The following is a 27,997-nucleotide window of genomic DNA, read 5'->3' as shown; positions in this document are numbered from 1 at the left end:
CTCATTTTGTCTGTCATAGTTGACGTGTATCTATGATGAAAATTACAGGCCTCTCATCTTTTTAAGTGGGAGAACTTGCACAATTGGTGGCTGACTAAATACTTTTTTTCCCCACTGTATGGGTTGCATTTCATGGATAACCTTACATGTTCTCTAATCCTCTCTCAGAACTCTGTCCTTCAACCCTTAAAAAACCCATCAGCTGCCAAGGCCTCTTTGAAAGTTACGGTCAAAGAGTTGACAGTCACATCGGTCACAATCACTTTGCCAGGATTCACTTCTGTGCCACTACTGTCTGGACACTGTGTCACAACCACTTCACCTTGCTGTTTTCTGTCATTCTCCACCACTTCCTCTGCAACCTCAACATCGGTACAGACCACTGAACCATCAGCCATGGTCTCATCTCCAACATCCACCACTGAAGTGCTATCCCTGTCAATCAGAATATGTGTCCCCATCTCCTCTACCCTGTCAATAAAATAATCTGTCCCCAACCCTTCTACCCTCTCAATAACAGCTGCGCCTAACCCTTCTACCCTGTCAATCAATGTATCTGTCCCCAATTCCACTTCTGTGGCGCTGTCCACTAACCTATTGCCAATGTTAAGGTCTTTTGGTCCCTCTGCAGAAGCACAGCTCTCTGATTCATCAGTCTCATCCATTTGTTCCTGTCCAGTTTCAGAGGTCCCACCCTCTGCCCTGTCAGTCACAATCACTTTCCCTGCCCCTGTCCCCCTCAAGGGCCCACCCCCCAATGTCTCATCTCCAGAGCCCAGTGCGGAACCACAGCTCTCCACTCTGTCAGTCGACTCCTCCACCTCCTGCTCCATCATGGGAGAGCTGCACTCTGACCGGCTATGCCCTTAAGAGAGAAAGAGACAGGAAATTAGATCAATATACATGACCACAAATAGGACCAATCCTGACCTTCAAACTTAGATTAAAAAAAATAGATGATCAAATATTTCATTAAATGTTTGATTGAAAACAAACTGAAGACTGTTTTCACATGTCTCTGTTGTGAACTCTGATTCCGGTCTCTCCTCTGCGCCTTGCCATTCATGCTCCATGGGGTCCTGTATGTGGGTCAGTGGTTGGAGGGAATTGTTGTCAGACACAGGTTTGGACACCCTCTGCTTGTTCTTGCGTCTTGCCAGGCGGCGGTAGATGCTCCCTCCCTCCCCCGCCCTGTATGGCAGACTGCCCTGGTCCAGCTCGGAGCCCATGGAGCGGGTAAGAGAGAGGCGCAGACGAGGAGTATCTGGGACTTTGTGTGCACTACGGAGGTCCATGGCATAGATCTTCTGTAGGAGAAGAGAAGACTAAAGCCGATGTCACACGTAGCAATCTGGACGCATTTTCTGTTGATTGCAACAAAGTGGCATCCCAAAAAATTGCCTGCAACTTAATTGTATTGCATCGCAAGAGATATAAATAAATTCTATGTCACGCAACTGACTGTATGCAATGTCCAATCAGGGCGCAGAAAAAAAGTTTACATGAGTGGTCATATCGTTCCGTTTGGAACTCCGACCCAGTAGGCTAGTGGCCAATCCTCAAAAAGGGCTTTAGTCTTTGAGATACCCGAGGTATAACAAAGCACAACCATGTTTTTCCTCATCTCTAAGGTCTCCCATACAGTGCCTTCGGAAAGTATTCAGACCCCTTGACTTTTTCTACATTTTGCTACGTTACAGCCTTATTCTAAAAATTATTAAATAGTTTTTTCCCCTCATCAATCTACACACATTACCCCATAATGACAAGCAATAAATTTTTGCTAATAAAAAATAAAATCTGAAACATCACATTTACATAAGTATTCAGACCCCTTTACTCCTGTTTCCATTGATCATCCTTGAGATGTTTCTACTTCATTGGAGTCCACCTGTGGTCAATTCAACTGATTGGACATGATTTGGAAAGGCACACACCGGTCTATATAAAAGGTCCAGTTGGCAGTGCATGTCAGAGCAAAAACAAAGCCATGAGATCGAAGGAATTGTCCGTAGATCTCCGAGACAGGGTTGTGTTGAGGAACAGATCTGGGGAAGAGTACCAAAACATTTCTGTAGCATTGAAGGTCCCCAAGAACACAGTGGCCTACATCATTCTTAAATGGAAGAAGTTTGGAACCACCAAGACTTCCTAGAGCTGGCCGCCCTGCCAAACTGAGCAATCGGGGGAGAAGGGCCTTGGTCAGGGAGGTGACCAAGAACCCGATGGTCACTCTGACAGAGCTCTAGAGTTCCTCTGTGGAGATGGGAGAACCTTCTGGAAGGACAACCATCTCTGCAGCACTCCACCAATCAGGTATTTATGGTAGAGTGGCCAGACAGAAGCCACTCCTCAGTAAAAGGCACTTGACAGCCCGCTTGGAGTTTGCCAAAAGGCACCTAAACGACTCTCAGACCATGAGAAACAAGATTCTCTGGTCTGATGAAACCAAGATGAATGCCAAGCGTCACGTCTGGAGGAAACCTGGCACCATCCCTATGGTGAAGCATGGTGGTGGCAGCATCATGCTGTGGGGATGTTTTTCAGCTGCAGGTACTGGGAGACTAGTCAGGATCGAGGGAAAGATGAACGGAGCAAAGTACAGACGAAAAGCTGCTCCAGATCGCTCAGGACCTCAGATTGGGGCGAAGGTTCATCTTCCAACAGGACAACGACCCTAAGCACACAGCCAAGACAACGCAGGAGTGGCTTTGGGACAGGTCTCTGAATGTCCTTGAGAGGCACAGCCAGAGCCCAGACTTGAACCCGATCGAACATCTTTGGAGAGACCTGAAAATAGCTGTGCAGCGACAATCCCCATCCAACCTGACAGAGTTTGAGAGGATCTGCAGAGAAGGGGAGAAACTCCTGAAATACAGGTGTGCCAAGCTTGTAGCGTCATACCCAAGAAGACTCGAGGCTGTAATCGCTGCCAAAGGTGCTTCAACAAAGTACTGAGTAAAAGGGTCTGAATACTTATGTAAATGTGATGTTTCAGATTTTATTTCTTATTAGCAAAACTTATGGGGTAATGTGTGTAGATTGATGAGGGAAAACAACTATTTAATCAATTTTAGAATAAGGCTGTAACCTAACAAAATGTGGAAAAAGTCAAGGGGTCTGAATACTTTCTGAAGGCACTGTATATGAAATGGATGGTTGTATAAAAATATTTGACTGCAAAAGTGGTTAAATTTATTGATATTGTGACACACCCCCTAAACTCAAACAGTACAGAATAATGCCTGGCTGGAGGGTTGGTGGGCCACATAAGCTCATGTAACCCAATATTGCAAGCTCTGATATTGCTAAAATTTGGTATACGAGCAGTTCATTGTCTGCCCTACATACAGAAAACAACATTAGGATATCTTAAAGCATTTAGGAAATATCACAGATACAATAGGCGGAAATATCAACTATGAATGAGGAATGTAAACGTCAACTTTCCAAGTCAAATTTGCTCTCATTCAGTGCTGTATGGTCATGCCTGACAAAAATGCATACAGTTACACTTTTATTGATGTTGTGGCTATTGTAATCAGCTCTAAGGCAAGTGGGCTCAGACACTGAAAACTGTCATATGTGCAGCCCCTACTCTTGCAATTACGTTAGGGGGGCCCCCTAGATTTGACTCCAAATCCAATATGGCGTCCAAAATCCATTAAGGCTGCCACAATACCATTAAATGGTGTGATTATGTTTTTTATGGTGTAATGATGTCATGTCATAGTATCGTGGGGAATAGGTTAGAGTTACTAGATAAGTGGTTAGGAGACATAAAGTCTACATTCCATTATGTCAAAGGAGATTACTGATGTTTAGGATAGCATGAGTGATGGACAGGATACTGGCTTGGGGTAAGGGTGATGAACATCAAAGACAGGGAGTGCCCATGGAGATTTACCAGATGTACAGTGGGGGAAAAAAGTATTTAGTCAGCCACCAATTGTGCAAGTTCTCCCACTTAAAAAGATGAGAGAGGCCTGTAATTTTCATCATAGGTACACGTCAACTATGACAGACAAATTGAGGAAAAAAAAACAAAAAAAAATTGTATTTGCAAATTATGGTGGAAAATAAGTATTTGGTCACCTACAAAAAAACAAGATTTCTGGCTCTCACAGACCTGTAACTTCTTCTTTAAGAGGCTCCTCTGTCCTCCACTCGTTACCTGTATTAATGGCACCTGTTTGAACTTGTTATCAGTATAAAAGACACCTGTCCACAACCACAAACAGTCACACTCCAAACTCCACTATGGCCAAGACCAAAGAGCTGTCAAAGGACACCAGAAACAAAATTGTAGACCTGCACCAGGCTGGGAAGACTGAATCTGCAATAGGTAAGCAGCTTGGTTTGAAGAAATCAACTGTGGGAGCAATTATTAGGAAATGGAAGACATACAAGACCACTGATAATCTCCCTCGATCTGGGGCTCCACGCAAGGTCTCACCCCGTGGGGTCAAAATGATCACAAGAACGGTGAGCAAAAATCCCAGAACCACACGGGGGGACCTAGTGAATGCCCATGCCCCCCCCGCTTCTCCTTCACACAAATCCAGACAGCTGATGTTCTAAAAGAGCTGCAAAATCTGGACCCCTACAAATCATCTGGACTAGACAATCTGGACCCTTTCTTTCCTAAAACTAGCCGCCGAAATTGTCGCAACCCCTATTACTAGCCTGTTCAACCTCTCTTTCGTAACGTCTGAGATCCCCAGAGATTGGAAAGCTGCCGCGGTCATCCCCCTCTTCAAAGGGGGTGACACTCTAGATCCAAACTGTTACAGACCCATATCCATCCTGCCCTGCCTTTCAAAAGTTTTTGAAAGCCAAGTCAACAAACAGATCACCAACCATTTCGAATCCCACCGTACCTTCTCTGCTATGCAATCCGGTTTCCGAGCTGGTCATGGGTGCACTTCAGCCACGCTCAAGGTCCTAAATGATATTATAACCGCGATCGATAATAGACAGTACTGTGCAGCCGTTTTCATTGACCTGGCCAAGGCTTTCGACTCTGTCAACCACCGCATTCTTATTGGCAGACTAAATAGCCTTGGTTTCTCTAATGACTGCCTCGCCTGGTTCACCAACTACTTCTCAGATAGAGTTCAATGTGTCAAATCGGAGGGCCTGTTGTCTGGACCTATGGCAGTCTCTATGGGGGTGCCACAGGGTTCAATTCTTGGGCCAACTCTTTTCTCTGTGTATATCAATGACGTCGCTCTTGCTGCTGGTGACTCTCAGATCCACCTCACGCAGACGACACCATTTTTGTATACATCTGGCCCTTCATTGGACACTGTGTTAACAAACCTCCAAACGAGCTTCAATTCCATACAACACTCCTTCAGTAGCCTCCAACTGCTCTTAAACACTAGTAAAACAAAATGCATGCTCTTCAACCGAACGCTGCTTGCACCCGCCCACCCGACTAGAATCACTACTCTAGACGGGTCTGACCTAGAGTACGTGGACAACTACAAATATCTAGGTGTCTGGTTAGACTGTAAACTCTCCTTCCAGACTCACATTAAGAATCTCCAATCCAAAGTTAAATCTAGAATCGGTTTCCTATTTCGCAACAAAGCCTCCCTTCACTCATGCTGCCAAACATGCCCTTGTAAAACTGACTATCCTACCGATCCTTGACTTCGGCGATGTCATTTACAAAATAGCCTCAACACTCTACTCAGCAAATTGGATGTTGTCTATCACAGTGCCATCCGTTTTGTCTCCAAAGCCCCATATAATACCCACCACTGTGACCTGTACGCTCTTGTTGGCTGGTCCTCACTACATATTCGTCGCCAAACCCACTGGCTCCAGGCCATCTATAAATCACTGCTAGGCAAATCCCCGCCTTATCTTAGCTCATTGGTCACCATAGCAACACCCACCCGTAGTCTGCGCTCCAGCGGGTATATCTCACTGGTCATCCCCAAAGCCAACACCTCCTTTGGCCGCAATTCCTTCCAGTTCTCTGCTGCCAATGACTGGAACAAACTGCAAAAATCTCTGAAGCTGGAGACGCTTATCTCCCTCACTAACTTTAGGCATCAGTTGTCAGAGCACCTTACCGATCACTGCACCTGTACACAGCCCATCTGAAATTAGCCCGCCCAACTACCTCATCCCTATATTGTTATTTATTTTGCTCATCTGTACCCCAGTATCTCTATTTGCACATCATCTCTTGCACATCATTCCAGTGTTAATACTAAATTGTAATTATTTTGCACTATAGCCTATTTTATTGCCTTACCTCCATAACTTGCTAAATTTGCACACTGTATATTAATTGTATTTCTGTTGTATTTTTTTGATTTTTGTTTTGTTTTACCCCCATATGTAACTCTGTGTTGTTGTTTTTATCGCACTGCTATGCTTTATCTTGGCCAGGTCGCAGTTGTAAATGAGAACTTGTTCTCAACTGGTTTACCTGGTTAAATAAAGGTGAAATAAAAAAATAAAAAAAAATAAAAAAGAGAGCTGGGACCAAAGTAACAAAGCCTACCATCAGTAACACACTACACTGCCAGGGACTCAAATCCTGCAGTGCCAGACGTGTCCCCCTGCTTAAGCCAGTACATGTCCATGCCCGTCTGAAGTTTGCTAGAGTGCATTTGGATGATCCAGAAGAGGATTGGGAGAATGTCATATGGTCAGATGAAACCAAAATGTTGAGTGAAAACCTCCTTCCATCAGCAAGGGCATTGAAGATGAAACGTGGCTGGGTCTTTCAGCATGACAATGATCCCAAACACACCGCCCGGGCAACGAAGGAGTGGCTTCGTAAGAAGCATTTCAAGGTCCTGGAGTGGCCTAGCCAGTCTCCAGATCTCAACCCCATAGAAAATCTTTGGAGGGAGTTGAAAGTCCATGTTGCCCAGCGACAGCCCCAAAACATCACTGCTCTAGAGGAGATCTGCATGGAGGAATGGGCCAAAATACCAGCAACAGTGTGTGAAAACCTTGTGAAGACTTACAGAAAACTTTGACCTGTGTCATTGCCAACAAAGGGTATATAACAAAGTATTGAGAAACTTTTGTTATTGACCAAATACTTATTTTCCACCATAATTTGTAAATAAATTCATTAAAAATCCTACAATGTGATTTTCTGGAAAAAATATTCTCATTTTGTCTGTCATAGTTGACGTGTACCTATGATGAAAATTACAGGCCTCTCTCATCTTTTTAAGTGGGAGAACTTGCACAATTGGTGGCTGACTAAATACTTTTTTCCCCACTGTATGCCAAGAAGAGGGTAATAGAAGGTATATAAGGTAGAGTGTTTCCTTTGTTCAAGTTAGTTCGTAACACCAAGGGCAAAGCTCTGGTCATTGTTGTAACGAACCCGGTACCGATCATTAAACATTTGCATTAACTGTCTACAAAGTGTCTAAGTAAATCCTTGCATCCTTGAACACCCGAGAAACTCATCATAACATGGTGGTTTAATCACCTGTATATGTACACGTTTTAAATTAGATTTTATTTTGGTGTACTGCACTTATGACCTGTACTCAATACTATTTTTGTGTACTTCAACTATGTTAGGAATCCAATATGCCCACCATATACACTCAAATCCCTTTGTCTGGATATACAGTGCCTTCAGAAAGTACTCACACCCCTTGACTTTTTACACATTTTGTTGTGTTACAGCCTGAATTTAAAATGGCTTGAATTGAGATTTTGTGTCACTGACCTACACACAATACCCCATAATGTCAAAGTGGAATTATGTTTTTAGAAATGTTAAATTAATAAAAAATGTTGCTAAGTTGCATGGACTCACTCTGTGCACAATCATAGTGTTTAACATGATTTTTGAATGATTACCATCTCTGTACCCCACACATACAATTATTTGTAAGGTCCCTCAGTCGAGCAGTGAATTTCAAACACAGATTCAACCACAAAGACCAGGGAGGTTTTCCAATGCCTCACAAAGAAGGGCACCTATTGATAGATGGGTAACATTTTTAAAAAGCAGACATCGAATATCCCTTTGAGCATGATGAAGTTATTAATTACACTTTGGATGGTGTATCAATACACCCAGTCACTAACTTAGTTGCCGGAGAGGAAGGAAACCGCTCAGGGATTTCACCATGAGGCCAATGGTGACTTTAAAACAGGGAGTTTTACTTAATCTCGAACTCGAGTTCTTACTATGGTATAAACTGTCTCCAGACAGCACCACTGAATAATTTTCAACTATGAAACCACCCAAGTCCCGTCTTGGCCAAGGCAGGCAGTGAGTGGCCCCTCCCTTGCGGGTATAATACACACTGCCCTGCCTGAGTGTCACTCTTGCTTTATTCAGCCACTGTGGTTTATCAAAGCCACCATTCTTATCATCTGTAAATTCATCTATACTTATTTTTCATCGAAACTGCTCAATTTCAGACGGCCTATGTCTTCGACCGAGCGGCGAAGAACATACACTACCATTCAAAAGTTTGGGGTCACTTAGAAATGTATTTGTTTTCAAAAGAAAAGCATTTTTTCTGTCCATTAAAATAACATAAAATTGATCAGAAATAAAGTGTAGACATTGTTAATGTTGTAAATGGCTATTGTAGCTGGCAACGGCTGATTTTTTATGGAATATCTACATAGGCGTACAGAGGCCCATTATCAGCAACCATCAGTCCTGTGTTCCAATGGCATGTTGTGTTTGCTAATCCAAGTTTATCATTTTAAAAGGCTAATTGATCATTAGAAAACCCTTTTGCAATTATGTTAGCACAGCTGAAAACTGTTGTGCTGATTAAAGAAGCAATAAAATTGTTGTGGGAGCAGCTTGACCGTATGGTACGTAAGAAGTGCCCATCAAGCCAATCCAACTTGTGGGAGGTGCTTCAGGAAGCATGGGGTGAAATCTCTTCAGATTACCTCAACAAATTGACAACTAGAATGCCAAAGGTCTGCAAGGCTGTAATTGCTGCAAATGGAGGATTCTTTGACAAAAGCAAAGTTTGAAGGACACAATTATTATTTCAATTAAAAATCATTATTTCTAACCTTGTCAATGACTACATTTCCTATGCATTTTGCTATATTTCCTATTCAAACCCCTCCTGTACTCCCTGTTCACCAATGACTGCATGGCCAGGCACGACTCCAACACCATCATTAAGTTTGCCGACGACAGAACAACGATGAGACAGCCTATAGGGAGGAGGTCAGAGACCTGGCCGTGTGGTGCCAGGATAACAACCTCTCCCTCAACGTGACCAAGACAAAGGAGATGATTGTGGACTACAGGGAAAAAAAAAAAAGAGGACTGAGCACGCCCCCATTCTCATCGACGGGCTGTAGTGGAACAGGTTGAGAGCTTCAAGTTCCTTGGTGTCCACATCACCAACGAACTATCATGGTCCAAACACACCAAGACAGTCGTGAAGAGGGCACGACAAAGCCTATTCCCCCTCAGGAGACTGAAAAGATTTGGCATGGGTCCTCAGATCCTCAAAAAATTCTACAGCTGCACCATCGAGAGCATCCTGACTGGTTGCATCACCGCCTGGGTATGGCAACTGCTTGGCCTCCGACCGCAAGGCACTATAGAGGGTAGTGCGTACGGCCCAGTACATCACTGGGGCCAAGCTTCCTGTCATCCAGGACCTCTATACCAGGCGGTGTCAGAGGAAGGCCCTCAAAATTGTCAAAGACTCCAGCCACCCTAGTCATAGACTCTTCTCTCTGCTACCGCACGGCAAGCGGTACCGGAGTGCCAAGTCTAGGTCCAAAAGACTTCTCAACAGCTTCTACCCCCAAGCCATAAGACTCCTGAACAGCTAATCATGGCTACCCAGACTATTTGCACTGCCCCCCCACCCCATCTTTTTACGCTGCTGCTACTCTATTAATTATTTATGCACAGTCACTTTAACTCTACCCACATGTACATATTACTTCAACTCCTCAGCTCGGTGCCCCTGCACATTGACTCTGCACCGGTACCCCCCTGTATATATAGCCTCCCTACTGTTATTTTATTTAACTTCTGCTCTTTTTTTCTCAACACTTTTTTGTTGTTTTATTCTACTTTTTTATTAAAAATAAATGCACTGTTGGTTAAGGGCTGTAAGTAAGCATTTCACTATAATGTCTGCACCTGTTGTATTCGGCGCATGTGGCCAATACAATTTGATTTGATTTGATTTTCATGGAAAACAAGGACATTTTTAAGTGACCCAAACTTTTGAACGGTAGTGCATATATATTTGTTACTTAGATTCCTTCAACGTTGGTCCATTTAGTAGCAAAAGTCAGCTAGCTTGTTAGCCACTCTTTGCTAATGGTCCTTCTAGCTAGCTAGCTAACACGTCGCGCTTGCAGGAGATTAAGAATTCTGAGGTAATTATTTTATAATCGCCTTCCCAATCACACTCAAACAGTGTTCGTAAGCTTTGAGTGAATGTACCAGACTGATTCCTTCAGGTTTTTAAAGATTTTTCTCCTCAGGCCGAGATGTCGTTCCCTGCCGGGATAAAGCAGTGCGTCAAGTGCAAGGCACACATGTCGGAGACTGTGCCCGATGCCTTGGACCAGAGCATGCAGAGGTGCCTCTTATGGACCCCTTCTTCTGTATCCACTGCTCCGGGCTTCCCCTGCCTTCCCTCCGCCATCGAGTGCAGCTGGTCTCTCTCTCTCCACCTTCCAGCTCCTCCCGTATAGCTCCCCGGGAGCCTACGGACGTGTGGGTGAGGTGCGGCTCTCCAATACTTGACAGAGTCTCCACCTCTGCCCTTCCCCAACCTGCTGCTTCTTCTTTCAAGGACGCAGTACACCGGGAGCTGAGAGACTTCCATGCCAGCCAGTGGGACGCCTATGGAGATCCTGGCTCAGATGAAGGGGCTCAGAGTGAGGGTGACATAGAGGAGGAGGACAATGAGGAGACGCCGGCTGCCCCTCCGATCTCTGACAAGGACCCTTACAACAAGGAGTTCATGGAGGTCCTGGGCAGGGCTGTGACTAAGCTAGGCCTGTCTTGGCCAGATCCACAACCAGCCCCTGAAACCATGCTGGCAGGGGCTTACTTCCCACCATCAGTCACCCAGTCGCTGGCCAGCCAGCCCCCCCTAGACCCAGTGCTCTCCCTCTCTCTGAGGTGAGGCGATCCAGGGAGAAGCCACAACAGACACTCTCCCATCCAGAACTTCAACTCATGGTCCAGGATCGACACAGAGCCCGAGCTGGGATATCTGTCCATGCCCCTGCTCGAAGAAACCATAGCCTGGCGGAGAATTCTTACAAGGCAGTCGGCCAAGTCAGCAGCCATTTTGAACACCATGGCCCTCCTCCAGGCCTACCAGGCCCAGCTCCTCCGGGACATGGAACGGCAGGATACTCCAGAGATGTACGTTGAGCTCAGGAAGGCGACAGACTTCACTCTACACATGACGAGGTGTGCTACCCAGGACGCGGGCAGAATCATGGGTTTCTCGGTCGTGATACACCATCACTTGTGGCTCAACCTCACCAAAATTTCAGAAAGGGAGAAGAACGTGCTGCTGAATGCTCCTATCACAGTATCTGGGCTCTTCGGGCCTATCGTGGAAACCATCACACACACAAGTTTGAGCAGCAACAGAAGTTCTCTGCAGCTTTCAAGGCTGTCATGTCCTGCAGGCCCCAGGCTCCTTTCCCTGCCCCATCCCAACCAGCCTCGCCAAGACAGGGGAGGCTCGCCTTTGCTCTGCGAGTGCTTCCCGGGCCCAAGACAGACCCACTCAGACGCCTGATGTGTCCCGTGCTGGTGCGAGAGGCTGATACCGCAATCCTTTCCGCCCTCAGCAACAGCACGCTGCCCAGGCGTACAGAGGGAAGAAACCACGGAGGGCCTGAGAGCCTTCCTGTGAGGGACTTCGTGTTGTATCCTAGTCAGAAATCTGCTCCACGCCTGGTAGCAACACGAAAGAGAAGACTAGCTATACATTGCCCACTGCCAGAAAAAGCCGCCCGGTATATGTGCACACAAGACACACACTTCCACATATCCCTCCAGTGCACACTAAGTGTACACACTCCTGTGTCTCCAACCCATTATCCTGCCCCCTGTCCACTCGTTCTTACGAGCATCATGGCCTTAGACAAAGATTCCATGAGCACAAGGCCAAACATAAGGCTGGGACAGTTAGGTTTCACCGAGACACACAGTTTAATTCCAGTCATGCAGCAGCCCCTGCCTGTGACTCGGCTAAACAGTCAAAATCTAAATCGTCAAACTGCACAGCAGCCTCTGCATGTAGCCCAGTTAGCTATTCCAAATCAAATGACAGCCCTACCCTCTCTTATAGAAAGAGCAGACCTGTCCAGCAGAGTGTGTGGAAACATGCATGTGCAGCTCCCCCTTGGGTACTGAATACAATTCGGAAGGGTTACGCGTTGCAGTTCGCTCGCAGTCCACCAGGGTTCACTGGTGTCACGCCCACATCAGTTTCAGCTCAAGCGGCCCCTATTCTAGAACAGGAAATACAGGTCATTATCAGAGATATTTTCTAGTGCCAAAGAAAGACGGTGGCATCAGACTGATCTTAGATTTGAGGGTGTTGAACAAATCATTACGAAAACTACCTTTCCGCATGTTAACACACCACAGTCTATTCAAAGTAGTCAGACAGGCAGATTAATTCACCACAGTGTGTTCTTTCACGTACTTATTGTGGAAAGGCACAGGACATTTCTCAGGTTCTCATTTCAGAACAAAGAACACAAGTTTTGTGTCCTCCTGTTCGGCCTGAGCTTAAGCCCTCGCTGCTTCACCGTTTGCGCCTATGATCACAGGGGATACGGATAATGTGCTATCTAGACAACTGTCTTATAATAGCGAAGTAGAGAGAATTGGTTGAGACGTACACCAGGAGAGTGATAAATCATATCCACAATCTGGGTTTCCTGATAAACTGGAAAAAGAGTTGTCTCACTCCTCGCCAACAGACAAGCTTCTTAGGCTTGGAACTGAACTCTGTCTATGCGCGCCCGTCTAACAGTCACAGACAGAGGTGCATTCTGACTGCAGCACGCGCACTCCACCGGAGCCGGACTGTCAGGGCTCGCCGGGATATGGTTTAACTGGGGCTGATGGCTGTGGCATCAGCAGTCTTACCACTCGGCCTATTACGCATCTGACCTATCCAATGATGGTTTATCAGCCAGCACATTCAACCGTTATCGGCTGATAACCATTACGCGGCAATCCTTCTGGCAAAGCCCAAGGCTGCTCTCAGCTGTGGTCCAGCTGGGTCCAGTAGTCTCGCAGGTTGTCATAAAGATCGACGCCTCCCTGAAGGGATGGGGGGCAGTTTACGACGGACGCGTAACGAACGGTCAGCGGGAAGAACACAAAAATCATCATATAAATGTTTTGGAGCTGGAAGCGATTTGGCTGGCTCTATTCCATTTTGCCCCCAGGATAGAGGGGCATCACGTTCTGATTTGTTCAGACAACTCAGCCTCGATCGCGTATGTCAATCGCCAGGGCGGAGTCCGCTCACTGGCCATGCACCAAGTGGCATCACAGTTACCTGCACTCACTGTCAGCAACGCATATTCCAGGCCGGTTGAATCTAGGTGCGGACCTATCGTCGAGGGGAGAGCCTCAGTCTGCGGAGTGGCGTATCCACCCACAGGTGATAGAGGTGATTTGGTGCCAGTTCGGACGAGCCCACGTAGATCTGTTCGCATCTCAAGGCGTTAACACATTGCCCTCTTTAGTATTCCATTCTGAACGACAACCCACCATTAGGTCATGATGCCCTGGCCCACCAATGGCCCCGAGCTCATCTATATGCATTTCCTCCAATTCCCCTGCTACAACAGGTCTTGGACAGAGTGAGTGAGCACATGGTTTGCAAACCGGAGTTCAATGGTGTCCGGAGTGCCTTTGATACTCCAGTTACGCACAGACCTTCTGTCTCAGGCGGAAGGGGAACGTCTTTTAAATGACGGGTTACCTCTGACGGTTATAGAGACTATACAGAGTGCTAGGGCTCCTTCAACAAGGTCTCTTTACGCATACAGGTGGTGAGCGTTTGCGCACTGGTGCGAGGCGCATAGTGAAGAACCACTGCACTGCAGTATTGGTATCATACTGAGCTTCCTTCTGAGTCTGTTTGATAAAGGCCTTTCTCCATCTACAGTTGAAGTCGGAAGTTTACATACACCTTAGCCAAATACATTCAAACTCAGTTTTTCACAATTCCTGATATTTAATCCTAATAAAAATTCCCTGTCTTAGGTCAGTTAGGATCACCACTTTATTTTAAGAATGTGAAATGTCAGACTAATAGTAGAGAGAATTATTTATTTCAGCTTTTATTTCTTTCATCACATTCCCAGTGGGTAAGAAGTTTACATACACTCAATTAGTACTTGGTAGCATTGCCTTTAAATTGTTTAACATGGGTAAAACGTTTCAGGTAGCCTTCCACAAGCTTTCCACAATATGTTGGGTGCATTTTGGTGCATTCCTCCTGACAGAGCTGGTGTAACAGAGTCAGGTTTGTAGGACTCCTTGCTCGCACACGCTTTTTCAGTTCTGCCCACAAATGTTCTATAGGATTGAGGTCAGGGCTTTGTGATGGCCACTCCAATACCCTGACTTTGTCCTTAAGGCATTTTGCCACAACTTTGGAAGTATGCTTGGGGTCATTCTCCATTTGGAAGACCCATTTGCGACGAAGCTTTAACTTCCTGGCTGATGTCTTGAGTTGTTGCTTCAATATATCCACAATTTTCCTTCCTCATGATGCGATCTATTTTGTGAAGTGCACCAGTCCCTCCTGCAGCAAAGCACCCCCACAGCATGATGCTGCCACCCCCGTGCTTCATGGTTGGGATGGTGTTCTTCGGCTTGCAAGCGCTCCCCTTTTTCCTCCAAACATAACGATGGTCATTATGGCCAAACAGTTCTATTTTTGTTTCATCAGACCAGAGGACATTTCTCCAAAAAGTACAATCTTTGTCCCCATGTGCAGTTGCAAACCGTAGTCTGGCTTTTTTATGGTGGTTTTGGAGCAGTGGCTTCTTCTTTGCTGAGCGGCCTTTCAGGTTATGTAGATATAGGACTCGTTTTACTGTGGATATAGATACTTTTGTACCTATTTCCTCCAGCATCTTCACAAGGTCCTTTGCTGTTGTTCTGGGATTGATTTGCACTTTTCGCACCAAAGTACTTTCATCTCTAGGAGACAGAACGCGTCTCCTTCCTGAGCGGAATGATGGCTGCGTGGTCCCATGGTGTTAATACTTGCATACTATTGTTTGTACAGATGAATGTGGTACATTCAGGCATTTGGAAATTGCTCCCAAGGATGAACCAGACTTGTGGAGGTCTACAATTGTTTTTCAGAGGTCTTGGCTGATTTCTTTTGATTTTCCCATGATGTCAAACAAAGAGGCACTGAGTTTGAAGGTAGGCCTTGAAATACATCCACAGGTACACCTCCAATTGACTCAAATGATGTCAATTAGCCTATCAGAAGCTTCTAAAGCCATGACATCATTTTCTGGAATTTTCCAAGCTGTTTAAAGGCAGTTAACTTAGTGTATGTAAACTTCTGACCCACTGGAATTGTGATACAGTGAATTATAAGTGAAATAACCTGTCTGTAAACAATTGTTGGAAAAATTACTTGTGTCAACTTGCCAAAACTACAGTTTGTTAACAAGAAATGTGTGGAGTGGTTGAAAAACTAGTTTTAATGACTCCAACCTAAGTGTATGTAAACTTCCGACTTCAACTGTACATTGAAGGTCTATTTAGCTGGTATATCGTGCCATGCTGATATAGATGGTAAGGCCGCGGGAAGCCACATTTTGGCCTCGGTTTATGAAGGACACCCGTCGTCTGCGCCCGCCTGCACGTCGTCTATTCCCCAGATGAGATTTGGTCACAATTCTGAATGCGTTAACTATTGCTCCTTTTGAGCCTATTGACACAATATAATAAAACTTCCTCTCGTTTAAAATGGCGCTACTATTAGCCCTTGCCTCTGCGATACAAGTAGGTGACCTGGCGGCCCTCTCCGTGCACCAGTCATGCATAGTGTTCTCGGAGGACAAGCGGAGGGTTACATTGACACTTAACCCCGCTTATTTGTCTAAGATCATTGCAACTGGTTTTAAATCTATGGTTATTGATCTGGCTACGTTGCCCCCCCTTACCGCTCGGAGGAAGAGGAACGTCTTCACGCACTCTGCCCTGTCCGAGTGCTCTCGACTTACGTTGATCGAACAAGCAGCCTGCTCCACTCTGACCAGTTATTTGTGTGCTTTGGCATATGCCTCTCTCTTTGGCGTATGCCTCTGCAGGGAAGGCTCCCCCAGAGGGACTTAAAGCGCATCCTGCTAGAGGTGTGGTAACATCTAGGGCACTACTTCGGGGCGTTACATTGGACGAGGTATGTGCGCCAGTTTCTTGGGCTACAACTCACACTTGTCAGGTTCTATAGTCTTGACATGACTGCGTCTTCATTGTCACATTCAGTACTGGCTGCAGCCAGACGTTAGTCCCTGTGTTACCTATTTCTTATTAATTGTATCACATAGCCTTCAGCCTTTGCCTGTCTTATAACAAACTCAAGACCGGGATATCAGGAGTATCCCCTTAAGACCACTTGACTGTGTCTGGCAGGCTGCGCAGCAGTGCAGGGTCTGAATACTTATGTAAATGTGATATTTCCTTTTTAATTTTTTTAAATAAAATTTGCAAAAATGTCTAAACCTGTTTTTGCTTTGTCGTTATGGGGTATTGTGTGTAGATTGATGAGGAAAAACTAAAACAAATTTCATCCATTTTAGAATAAGGCTGTAATGTAACAAAATGTGGAAAACGTCAAGGGGTCTGAATACTTTCCCGAATGCACTGTATGTGTCTGGAGCTGTGCTATGTCCAGTTAGTCAATGGGTCTCATTGACATGCAAGCTGGATTTGCTGACTGCCTATACCGAACTGTAGAAATGGAAACTGATCAATACCCCACCAGTCAAACAGGAAGGATATTGTGCAAGCTGGTCAGGCCCCAGAACTACAACCACCACTGGCTACTTTGTCTGCCTGTTAGGACACACTCATGTCCAGTCACCTCAAAGACTTTGAATCAACATTGAACACTTATGTTTTATTGGAGAAAAGAGGGCTGTACATATACACTACTAGAGTAGCTGTATTACGGTTGCTTTCCTACAGTTACAACTAAAAGATACCAAAAACGATTTAGTCCAATCAACGTAAGCTAAATATTATGTGGCTGTCCATGGTACTGATTTCTGTGTTTGTGTGTGTGCGTGCGCAAGTAGAAAAAAAACATGTTGATTCACCCTACTTGTAGAGAAATGCCAATGCTATCCTCCTCTTTCATGTTGCCTAAACGGTCTATGACTGTCATATAGAACACGCTTTTAGTTTTTGTTGTCCTAGGCTACCTGGCTAAAATCTTTGCTCGCTAGCCTAACTACCTTTCATGGGCAACGATGCGCCAGGCCAGCTAGTTAACATTAGCCTGCTACATCTAGCTACATGTTGAACTTCCATCCTCTCAGGCCAGGGGCACAATGTATGAACTTATGGTTGGATCAGAATCGGCGTTATAATCATTGGCCAGTACGAATAATTAAGTAAAAGTAAAAGTCCCTAGCTAGCCACCAGAGCACAACGACACAATGAGATGCAAAAATTCCCTTGACACTTTTTCTTTGGTGCGTCAGGACCATTCACAGCTGAGCTCACTCACTCAACGCTGATTGGCTATTATTGTATATTTTAAAAACTATCAAGGGAGGCCAAAAGCTCACTGGCTTCTGTTGCATTCAATGCTACTGGCAGCAACAATGTCATACTCTCTTTGATCAGACAGCATCAGATAGATGAGCTAAACATACTGAGACAGAGGGGCGCTGTTGAGTTCGCGCAGATGCTTTCTCTGGTGAGATACATTTCCTTCAATTCACAAGAGGCTGAATGTATGAAACACAGAGACGAAAGATACATTATTTTGTATGTTTTTGTCTTGGTCAATGTTTTGGGGAAGCCAGCTATCTCACCGCGTTCTCTACTCCCATGGGATGGTACAGGTGGCTGCGCATGCCAGTGGGAATTAGTCCAGCCCCAGAGATCTTTCAGAGGAAGTTGAACCAGGCAATGGAAGGTCTGCCAGGAGTCAAAATCATTGCAGATGACTTCCTGATTGTGGGAGAAGGACAGAGACTCGGGACCATGACAAGATCTTGAGAATTCTCCTGGACAGATGCAGGGAGCTCAATATCAAGCCGAATCTGGAGAAGCTGCAGCTCAGGCTGAAGGAAGTGCCCTACATTGGCCACCTGCTAACATCAAAGGCGTTGAAAGTGGACCCAGGAAAAGTGACAGCCATCAGACAGATGCCTAAGCCTACAGATGTGCAGCACTTCCTGGGCACGGTAAACTACGGGGGATGTCTGAGAAGAGCTCGCGAGTGTCTCTATTGGCCGGGCATTAATGCACAGCTGAGAACATACATGGAGCAATGTAGCACCTGCACTGCATGGGGTGTGAAGCAGCAGAAAGACACGCTGAGGCCACACGAAGCACCAAAGTGTCCCTGGGAAAAAAATAGGGACTGACCTCTTCCAGTTCAACGACATTAACTGTGACTATGTAGTCTATTATCTCGCAAACTTCTGGGAAGTGGACCACTTGGAGAACACAGTCGAAAACGGTCATTAGAAAACTGAACACAACTTGCACGATAAGGGAAACCTGACATCCTGTACTCAGACAATGGCCCCCAGTACTCTTCAGATGAGTTCCGAAGTTTCAGCAAGGCCTGGTACTTCAAACACAAAACATTATCTCCAGGCTACCCACAAAGCAATGGGAAAGTAGAATCAGCAGTGAAAACAGCCAAAAGACTGATGGCAAACGCAAAGAGAGCAGGTGCTGACCCATACCTGGCCATGCTGGATCACAGAAATACCCCATCACAAGGAACAGACAGCAGCCCTGCAATGGCGTTCATGGGAAGACGTACAAAGAAACTTCTGCTAATGAGTGAAAATCTGCTGAGACCAGTGATGACAAACGGTCAGCAGGAGAAGTTCAAAGAAAGACAGCAGAGACAGGCAAAGTACTACGACATCTCTGCCAAGGATCTCACAGAGCTGCAACGAGATGACAGGGTGAGAGTTCAGCTACTCACAGGACAGAAACAGTGGTGGCAGAGGGAGCAAAGCTCCTATGAGGTGAAGACAGAACAGGGACAAGTCTTCAGGAAGAACAGGAGATACCTGAGGAAGAGCAGAGAAATAGAGGATGATTTCCTCACTGTTGAGGAGCCTGGCACAGAGCCAGTAAACAGAGTACCAGCAGACGCCCAGCAGGGTGCGGAACACTACCTAGAGGTGGACACTGCACCTCAATAAGATCCAAGGTCAAGCACCTCCAGATGTAATCAACACTCTCCACACATGGTCTGGTAGGGACATCCGAAGACCTACAGTGCCTTCCGGAAGTATTCAGACCCCTTCCCTTTTTCCACATTTTGTTATGCTACAGCCTTATTCTAAAATTGATTATATATTTTTTTCCTCATCAATCTATACACAATACCCCATAATGACGAAGCGAAAACAGGTTCATAAATGTTTGCTAATTTATTTAAAATAAACAAATTATTTACATAAGTATTCAGACCGTTTGCTATGAGACTCAAAATTGAGCTCAGGTGCATCCTGTTTTCATTTATCATCCTTGAGATGTTTCTACAACTTGATTGGAGTCCACCTGTGGTAAATTCAATTGATTGGACATGATTTGGAAAGGCACACACACACCTGTCTATATAAAGGTCCCACAGTTGACAGTGCAGGTCAGAGTAAAAACCAAGCAATGAGGTCGAAGGAATTGTCCGTAGAGCTCAGAAACAGGATTGTGCCGAGGCACAGATCTGGGGAAGGGTACCAAAATATTTCTGCAGCATTGAAGGTCCCCAAGAACACAGTGGCCTCCATCATTCTTAAATGGAAGAAGTTTGGAACCACCAAGACTCTTCCTAGAGCTGGCCGCCTGGTCAACCTGAGCAATCGGGGGAGAATGCCCTTGGTCAGGGAGGTGACCAAGAACCCGATGGTCACCAACAGAGCTCCATAGTTCCTCTGTGGAGATGGGAGAACCTTCCAGAAGGACAACCATCTCTGCAGCACTCCACCAATCAGGCCTTTATGGTAGTGGCCAGACGGAAGCTATTCCTCAGTAAAAGGCACAGCTCGCATGGAGTTTGCCAAAAGGCACCGAAAAGGACTCTGACCATGAGAAACAAGGTTCTCTGGTCTGATGAAACAAAGATTGAACTCTTTGGCCTGAAAGCCAAGCGTCAGTTCTGGAGGAAACCTGGCACCATCCCTACGGTGAAGCATGGTGGTGGCAGCATCATGCTGTAGGGATGTATTTCAGCGGCTTTCAGCGGTTTTCCTTTATGAAAACCTGCTCCAGAGCGCTCAAGACCTCAGACTGGGGCGAAGGTTCACCTTCAAACAGGACAACGACCCTAAGCACACAGCCAAGAAAACGCAGCAGTGGCTTCGGGACAAGCCTCTGAATGTCCTTGAGTGGCCCAGCCAGAGCCAGAACTTGAACCCGATCGAACATCTCTGGAGAGACCTGAAAATAGCTGTGCAGCGACGCTCCCCATCCAACCTGACAGAGTTTGAGTGGATCTGCAGAGAAGAATGGGAGAAACTCCCCAAATATGTGTGCCAAGCTTCTAGCGTCATACCCAAGAAGACTCGAGGCTGTAATCGCTGCCAAAGGTGCTTCAACAAAGTACAGAGTAAAGGGTCTGAATACTAATGTAATATCAGTTTTTAATTTTTAATAAATTAGCAAACATTTCTCTAAACCTGATTTTGCTTTGTCATTATGGGGTATTGTGTGTAGATTGATGAGGAAAGAAAACCCAATTTCATCCATTTTAGAATAAGGCTGTTTCGTAACAAAATGTGGAAAAAGTAAAAGGGTCTGAATACTTTCCGAATGCACTGTATACACCTGAAAGTCTGTGTGAATGTAAATCAAATAATATTTTTTAAATATATTTTTTTAACGTAATGGACAGTCAGATACATTCAACAAACATTCAAGTTTATTGCCTTTGTTGTGAAAAAAGAGAACATGCAATATTGATGTTCCTCATATTGATGTTACACATGAAACGGAAAACACTTGTTACTTACCGACTTCATGTCCTTGATGTGCTGGTTAACAACATGCATAGTAAAGTTTGCTTAACTATATATATATCTTTGTCTGTCATGACTACAACACAAAGCATATTGAAACAGCTTCCCTTGGCATCCATGAATACCGGCACTGGATTTGAGGCAAACTATAAAGATAATGTGATGGCCCCCTGACTTAAAGGAAAACTCCACCCAAAACCATATTTTGGTATTTGTTTCATTAGTCCATTGTTGATATAGTCCCAAAATGTTTTGCATGTCAGCAATCAAGTTTTCAAGTTACACTATATATATACACAAAAGTATGTGGACACCCCTTACAATTAGTGGATTCAGCTATTTCAGACACACCCGTTGCTGACAGGTGTATAAAATCGAGCACCTCGCCATGCAATCTCCATAGACAAACATTGACAGTAGAATGGACTTACTGAAGAGCTCAGTGACTTCCAACGTGGCATTGTCATAGGATGCCACCTTTCCAACAAGTCAGTTCGTAAAATGTCTGCCCTGCTAGAGCTGCCCCGGCCAACTGCAAGTGCTGTTATTGTGAAGTGGAAACATCTAGGAGCAACAATGGCTCAGCCACTAAGTGGTAGGCCACACAAGCTCACAGAACAGGACCGCAGAATGCTGAAGCGCGGAAAAATTGTCTGTCCTCGGTTGCAACGCTCACTACCGAGTTTCAAACTGCCTCTGTTAGCAACGTCAGCACAAGAACTGTTCGTCGGGAGCTTCATGAAATGGGTTTCCACGGCCGAGCAGCCGCACACAAGCCTAAGATCACCATGCACAATACCAAGCGTCGGCTGGAGTGGTGTAAAGCTTGCCGCCATTGGACTCTGGAGCAGTGGAAACGCGTTCTCTGGAGTGATGAATCATGCTTCACCATCTGGTAGTCCGACGAACTAATCTGGGTTTGGCGGATGCTAGGCGAACGCTACCTGCCCTAATGCATAGTGCCAACTGTAAAGTTTGGTGGAGGAGGAATAATAGTCTGGGGATGTTTTTCATGGTTCGGGCTAGGCCCCTTAGTTCCAGTGAAGGGAAATCTTAACGCTACTGCATACAATTACATTCTAGACGATTCTGTGCTTCCAACTTTGTGGCAACAGCTTGGGGAAGGCCCTTTCCTGTTTCAGCATGACAATGCCCCCGTGCACAAAGAGAGGTCCATACAGAACTGGTTTGTCGAGATCGGTGTGAAAGAACTTGACTGGCCTGCACAGAGCCCTGACCTCAACCCCATCGAACACGTTTGGGGTGGCTGAATGGAAGCAAGTCCCTGCAGCAATGTTCCAACATCTAGTGGAAAGCGTTCCCAGAAGAGTGGAAGCTGTTATAGCAGCAAGGGGGGGGACCAACTCCATATTAATGCCCATGATTTTGGAATGAGATGTTCGATAAGCAGGTGTCCACATACATTTGGTCATGCAGTGTATATAACTTTCAAAATAAAGAAATAGAGCTGATATGATGTATTTTGAAAGTTATATATTTAGAAAACGTGATTGCTGACATGCAAAACATTTTGGGACTCCATTCATATATCCAAGATGAATGAAGATATCCTAATGCTGTCTGTTTGTGTATGTAGGGCAGACAACTGACTACTTGTATTCCAAATTTGAGCAATATCAGAACTTGCAATATTGGGTTACATGAACTAGCTAGCTAGGTAAAACATGGTCGGCAATTAGGCAACATTTTGGCTAGCTATCTAATTTGTACAGCCAGAATTGTCTATATCAATGCTGTTACAATTACCAAACGTTTGGATAAACAAATAATTGATTAAACCGTGATGTATGACAAGATTGGACGTTGCATGCAATTTCAATTGCGTTCGAATTGCTTCGTGTATCAGCAAAGTTGCTTGAGATGATGACACATGCAACTTACATCTGCAACATAAACTTCTTCCAAATTGCTTTGTGTGACGCAGGCTTAAGATAACTTAATATACTATTACGTTTTGTCATTTGTGTAATTGCTATGTTAATGTAAGGGACATATAAAATGGATTAAGACAGAAAGTGGATGTTCTGGACAAGGAGAAAGGTAAGCGCTGTACCCGCAAGACGAGTCTCCGTGGTCTGAGTCCTTTCCTGCGGTATGCCAGGGCTCGTTCCTTCTCCTCCCTGATAAGAGACAGAGAATATGAAATTGCAATGGTTGGAGCAGAAGTAGTATTCAGTATTCATACTAACAGCACTCTCACAGTACTACTCACTTCTCTTCATAAGCCAGGACCAGGCGTGGGTCCAGTATGTGGTCCTCTGGTTCCCAGGTGCTGTACCTGTCAAACAACCACACTCTATAAGTGCTGTTTATGCAGGATCATAATGGCATGATAACCTTGAATAAGGCAAGGAGGTACAATGACAGGAGTTGTTAAAGAACCATAAGGGAACTTAATGAATTTATGTATAGAGACTGCTAGCGGTTATACCTTACCTTTAAACACCTGGCAGATTATAAAGTGTCAATAGATATCATTACAAATACACCAAATCAAATCACCAGACACTTTTAAAAATGTTAACCTCTATTGCGCAAGTGAGTCGTTCTGGAATTTTGTATGTTTTCCCCACTTGTCTTGACTCCTGAGGGGTATACTGCGAAGCGGGATAGAGGAGTTAGCGAGCTAACTTTGGTCAATTCTGAGTTCAACTCAGAATAACTGTTGACATGAATGAAGGTGGCACACCTTTTATCCAGGTAAATTTATATGGAAACGAATGCTTTAGCTCTAACCTGCTCTGGGGCAGGCTAACTTCACTTCATCCTGAATGAAGTGCTTGAGCTGAGAGTTGAGGACCAATCAAATCAGATTCCCTCCCTCTCGCAAAGAGCGCGTCATCATCCCCTTCGTTCTCTGAAACCATTTAAGGAAGACTGATTAAATATTTTATTAATATTTATAATATTCAAATACATTTAGTATCTCACTACACATTTAGTATTGACAGGATGCATATGAAAGTCACACGCAGTATAATTTCCGTATGACTTAATACAATAATTTTATCGATAGGTGTGGGGAAGAAAAGGTGCTTGTGCACACCAAAGACAGCATTAACAATTGTGTAATAAAAGACACCACTTCTAATAGCCTATTTCCCACCATAGCCTGCTGAATATGCACTATAAGTTCTTTCATTTCAGCAAAAATCTAAATGTGGCACAGACTCGCTGATGGATTGCTGTTTCAGCATTTTATCGATGAAGATTTCTGTGTTCGACTAGCCACGTGGGACATGCAAGCACAGTTACAAACCTGGCTGGAGCTAGCGGCAGCTGCAGGATCAAAATGCATGGTCGTAACATGGATGAAGCCTGAGATGGAATGTGAAGCTAAGTGAAGCTGGCTAGCTTTAGAAAATCCTGAGTATATCTAGCTAGCGTCGTAGTATACTCCTCTATTTCTATTGAAAGTGTTGGTAAACAAGGGTACCCTTCAGTTTTAGATGCGTGCGGAATCGGATTAACGCCATTAGCTGGATCTGGACGGACTCTTCACATTCCGAAAATGCACCAAATGGCGTACGGTGGTTGCCAGTTCTCCTGTCAGTGTACTTCCTTGATTAAGGAAATGGGAATTAGGGGTGTTAAATATGAGATGCACTTTAACCAATGATATGAGGTTTTTACTAAGACATCAGAAGCAGAGGGAACATATAGTGCCTTCAGAAAGTATTCACACCACATTTTATTGTGTTACAGCCTAAATTCAAAATGGATTAAATATATTTTTTTCTCACCCATCTACACACAATACCCTATAATGACAAAGCGAAAACATGTTCTTAGACATTTTTGCCAATTTATTGAAAATGAAATTCAGAAATCTCTCATTTGCATTAAGTATTCACACCCCTGAGTCAATACATGTTAGAATCCCCTTTGGCAGCGATTACAGCTGTCATTATTTCTGGGTAAGTCTCAGAGCTTTCCACACCTGGACTGTGCAGCATTGGCCTATTATTCTTTTCAAAAGTCTTCAAGCAACTCCAGTGTAGATTTGGCCTTGTGTTTTAGGTTATTGTCCTGCTGAAAGGTGAATTCATCTCCCAGTGTCTGGTGGAAAGTAGACTCAAGCAGGTTTTCCTCTAGGATGTCGCCTGTGCTTAGCGCCATTCCTTTTTTTTTATCCTGAAAAACTCCTCAATCCTTTACAATTACAAGCAGTATATGTGTAGGGTAAAAAGATTAGGTATTCAAACAAAAAATTACGTTCAACACTATTATTGCACACAGAATGAGTTCAAGCAACTTGTTAAGCACATTTTTACTCCTGAACTTATTTAGGCATGCCATAACAAAAGGGCTGAATACTTATTGACACAAGATATTTCAGCTTTCATTTTTAATTAATTTGTAAACATTTCTAAAAAATATAATTCCACTTTGATATTATGGGGTATTGTGTGTAGGCATGTGACAAAAAGTCTCAATTTAATCCATTTTAAATTCTGTCTGTAACACAACAAAATGTGGAAAAAGTCAAGGGGTGTAACTACTTTCTGAAGGCACTATATGTACCCAGATCAGTGAGAGGATGAAACATCAGTCTGCATGTTTCATACATACATGACTCATACACATTGGTATTGCATTCACTAATGAATAAGAAGAGTACTTACTTTGGTGGCCATCCCTGCCACTTCAATAAGTATTCCACATTACCCTAAGAAGCAAAAGAGAAAGGCACATTTAGCTAGAGAGCAAATAACACAATTAGTCATCTTTGTTCAAGGAGCATAAAAAGATGACTGTCGCTTTAAAGGGTCGGTGGCGAGATCATTGGGGTAATTTTATTTTCAAATGGAGATTGTACTAGATGACGTCAATGTCTCGAACTCTACTATTGTGATGACGTGATCGCACATGGATGGGTTTTATGTAAAGGTTTTTATTTCTTGAACATCAAAGAGATGGAAATAGGTAGTACTATAACATGTAAACAACTCGTATTGCGCAACGTGCTGCACAGCAAAGGTCTCCGCTTTGGACCACCCATTGAAAAAAATACAATTGTACGGTGTGCGTGTATAGAATACTCAATACATAGAATAAAACTTTATTGCATTATAATCTTCAATTTTCAAATCAACTTTACCAAAATAAAGCATAAGTAAATACATTGTAAGAATCATACCATACAAAGCTAGAATATAGGCTCATTATGATTATCATACTATAACAACATATTAGGACTATATTGAATGGATCAAGCGAGCTGTAACATTACGCAGCAGTTTTTTCCCCCACGCAGATACCCCAATCCATCTTCCCGTCCTCTGTTCTCCTCCTGTTGGCGTAATGTACAAATAAACTGCGTAGCTCCCACACATTGGCAGCGCGGACAATCCCACCAATGATACCCCACGATGGAGACCCGATTTTGGTAAACACACCCCCTTTACATTTTACTACGTGAGGTAGTAGTCTATATTCAGAACATACAACATACACAAACCACGGAAAACGAAAAGATTCCACAATCTCTTTATTCAATATTATGTAGCCTATAGGCAACATTCTGTGCAGCAAAATCTATTCGAAACTTTTTGCGTGTTAGAATTAGCAGCTATATTCCTTTCACGCAGCAGCATGACAATATTAATATATTGCGTAAACTACGGAAAGTGCGTAGCAATACTTTTGTGTAATGGCTGATATAGACTGTAAGAGTACAGGTAGTACATTGGCTGTTAACCATAAGACACCAAGGATAGGTAGCCTACATTTCTATTCGGAAGCACGGCTACATTACTTACCTTTCTGACTCTCTTCTTGGTTATTGATTCAACTGCAAACACTTGTTCACCTATAGATGACAGTTCCATCGCTCCTATGCTGCTGGTCGCACGCTCAAAACAGGGAACGCGAAATGTTTCTCGTTCTTTCCAAGAAAAATCCCCCACAAATCCCCAAAACTCACTGCAGCGGCTAAAACAAGCTTTTTGCCTACTCTACACCCCTTTTCTATTCTCGGAGTCTTTATCACTTCCTCACATGCACGTATTAGATAGTTGAGTGTTATTTGGGGTTATCTTTCTGAGTTTTAAAAATCTGCGACACATCACTGCCCGGCGCGTGCTTTAATCAGGCGCGCTCCCACTGACTCTAGTACGATGCGCCGAGCCCCCAATAATGTACAGAGAAGAGGCTAAACGAGAGGGTTTACTTCGCCCAAGATCTGACCACGAAGCGAGTAATTTTTGTATGGAGGTCAACGAGAGAGTGTCGAATGGTCAACAAAAAATGCTAATTTGCTACGTAAGGATTATTTGTTAGAATATAACTTTCGTAATGGTTAGGTTGTTACGAATGCACTGATATAAGTGGACACGTGGTGTTTCGGCAACTTTAAAAAAACCCGACTTTATATTGGAGTTGTGCCTCTTGTTCACACGCGTATCTGCCCTATCATTGGTTAGAATGGTCCCACCTGATCTCGCCTACTCCCGCTGCCTTCCATCTTTGAGGACATGTATTTCCATTGTTAGAGCAGTCACTCGACTATCTTGTCAATATAATAGATAATCTTCGGCATGCCCGAGTCTTTCACTATTGCAAAACACAGTATTTCAAGAATAGTATTATTCTATAAACTCTTAAATGCGTTTTATGGGTTGTTTACTTTAAATACTGGCGAGGAAGATCTGTCCTATTTTTGGCATATGACTGTTTTCCATATTGTTAAAAATACATATGGTATATAGGTTTTAAAGTGATAGTTCACTCTAAA

At 44.2% G+C, this 27,997-nt stretch overlaps 1 protein-coding gene across 2 annotated transcripts; it reads right to left on the bottom strand.

Moving 5' to 3' along the window:
* Positions 1-98: 98 nt before the first annotated feature.
* On the bottom strand, positions 99-27,356 carry LOC121569038. Of its 2 annotated transcripts, none has more exons than XM_041879633.1 (6): positions 27,024-27,356; positions 25,887-25,930; positions 23,474-23,539; positions 23,315-23,381; positions 1,013-1,325; positions 99-865 (listed from the first exon to the last, which is right to left on the bottom strand). In XM_041879633.1, exons 1-6 carry the CDS (start codon positions 27,090-27,092, stop codon positions 180-182), a joined length of 1,245 nt encoding a protein of 414 aa, XP_041735567.1. In that variant the 5' UTR covers positions 27,093-27,356; the 3' UTR covers positions 99-179. The 2 variants fall into 2 exon arrangements, with proteins under 2 accessions (XP_041735567.1, XP_041735568.1); XM_041879634.1 differs by having other exon boundaries at positions 1,013-1,307.
* Positions 27,357-27,997: the final 641 nt, after the last annotated feature.

This window comes from Coregonus clupeaformis, chromosome 7, assembly GCF_020615455.1.
Source record: "Coregonus clupeaformis isolate EN_2021a chromosome 7, ASM2061545v1, whole genome shotgun sequence".
In the NCBI taxonomy this organism is placed as follows: domain Eukaryota; kingdom Metazoa; phylum Chordata; class Actinopteri; order Salmoniformes; family Salmonidae; genus Coregonus; species Coregonus clupeaformis.
The sequence above is the reverse complement of the archived record's forward strand: the minus strand, read 5'-3'. Positions and strand labels throughout refer to the sequence as shown.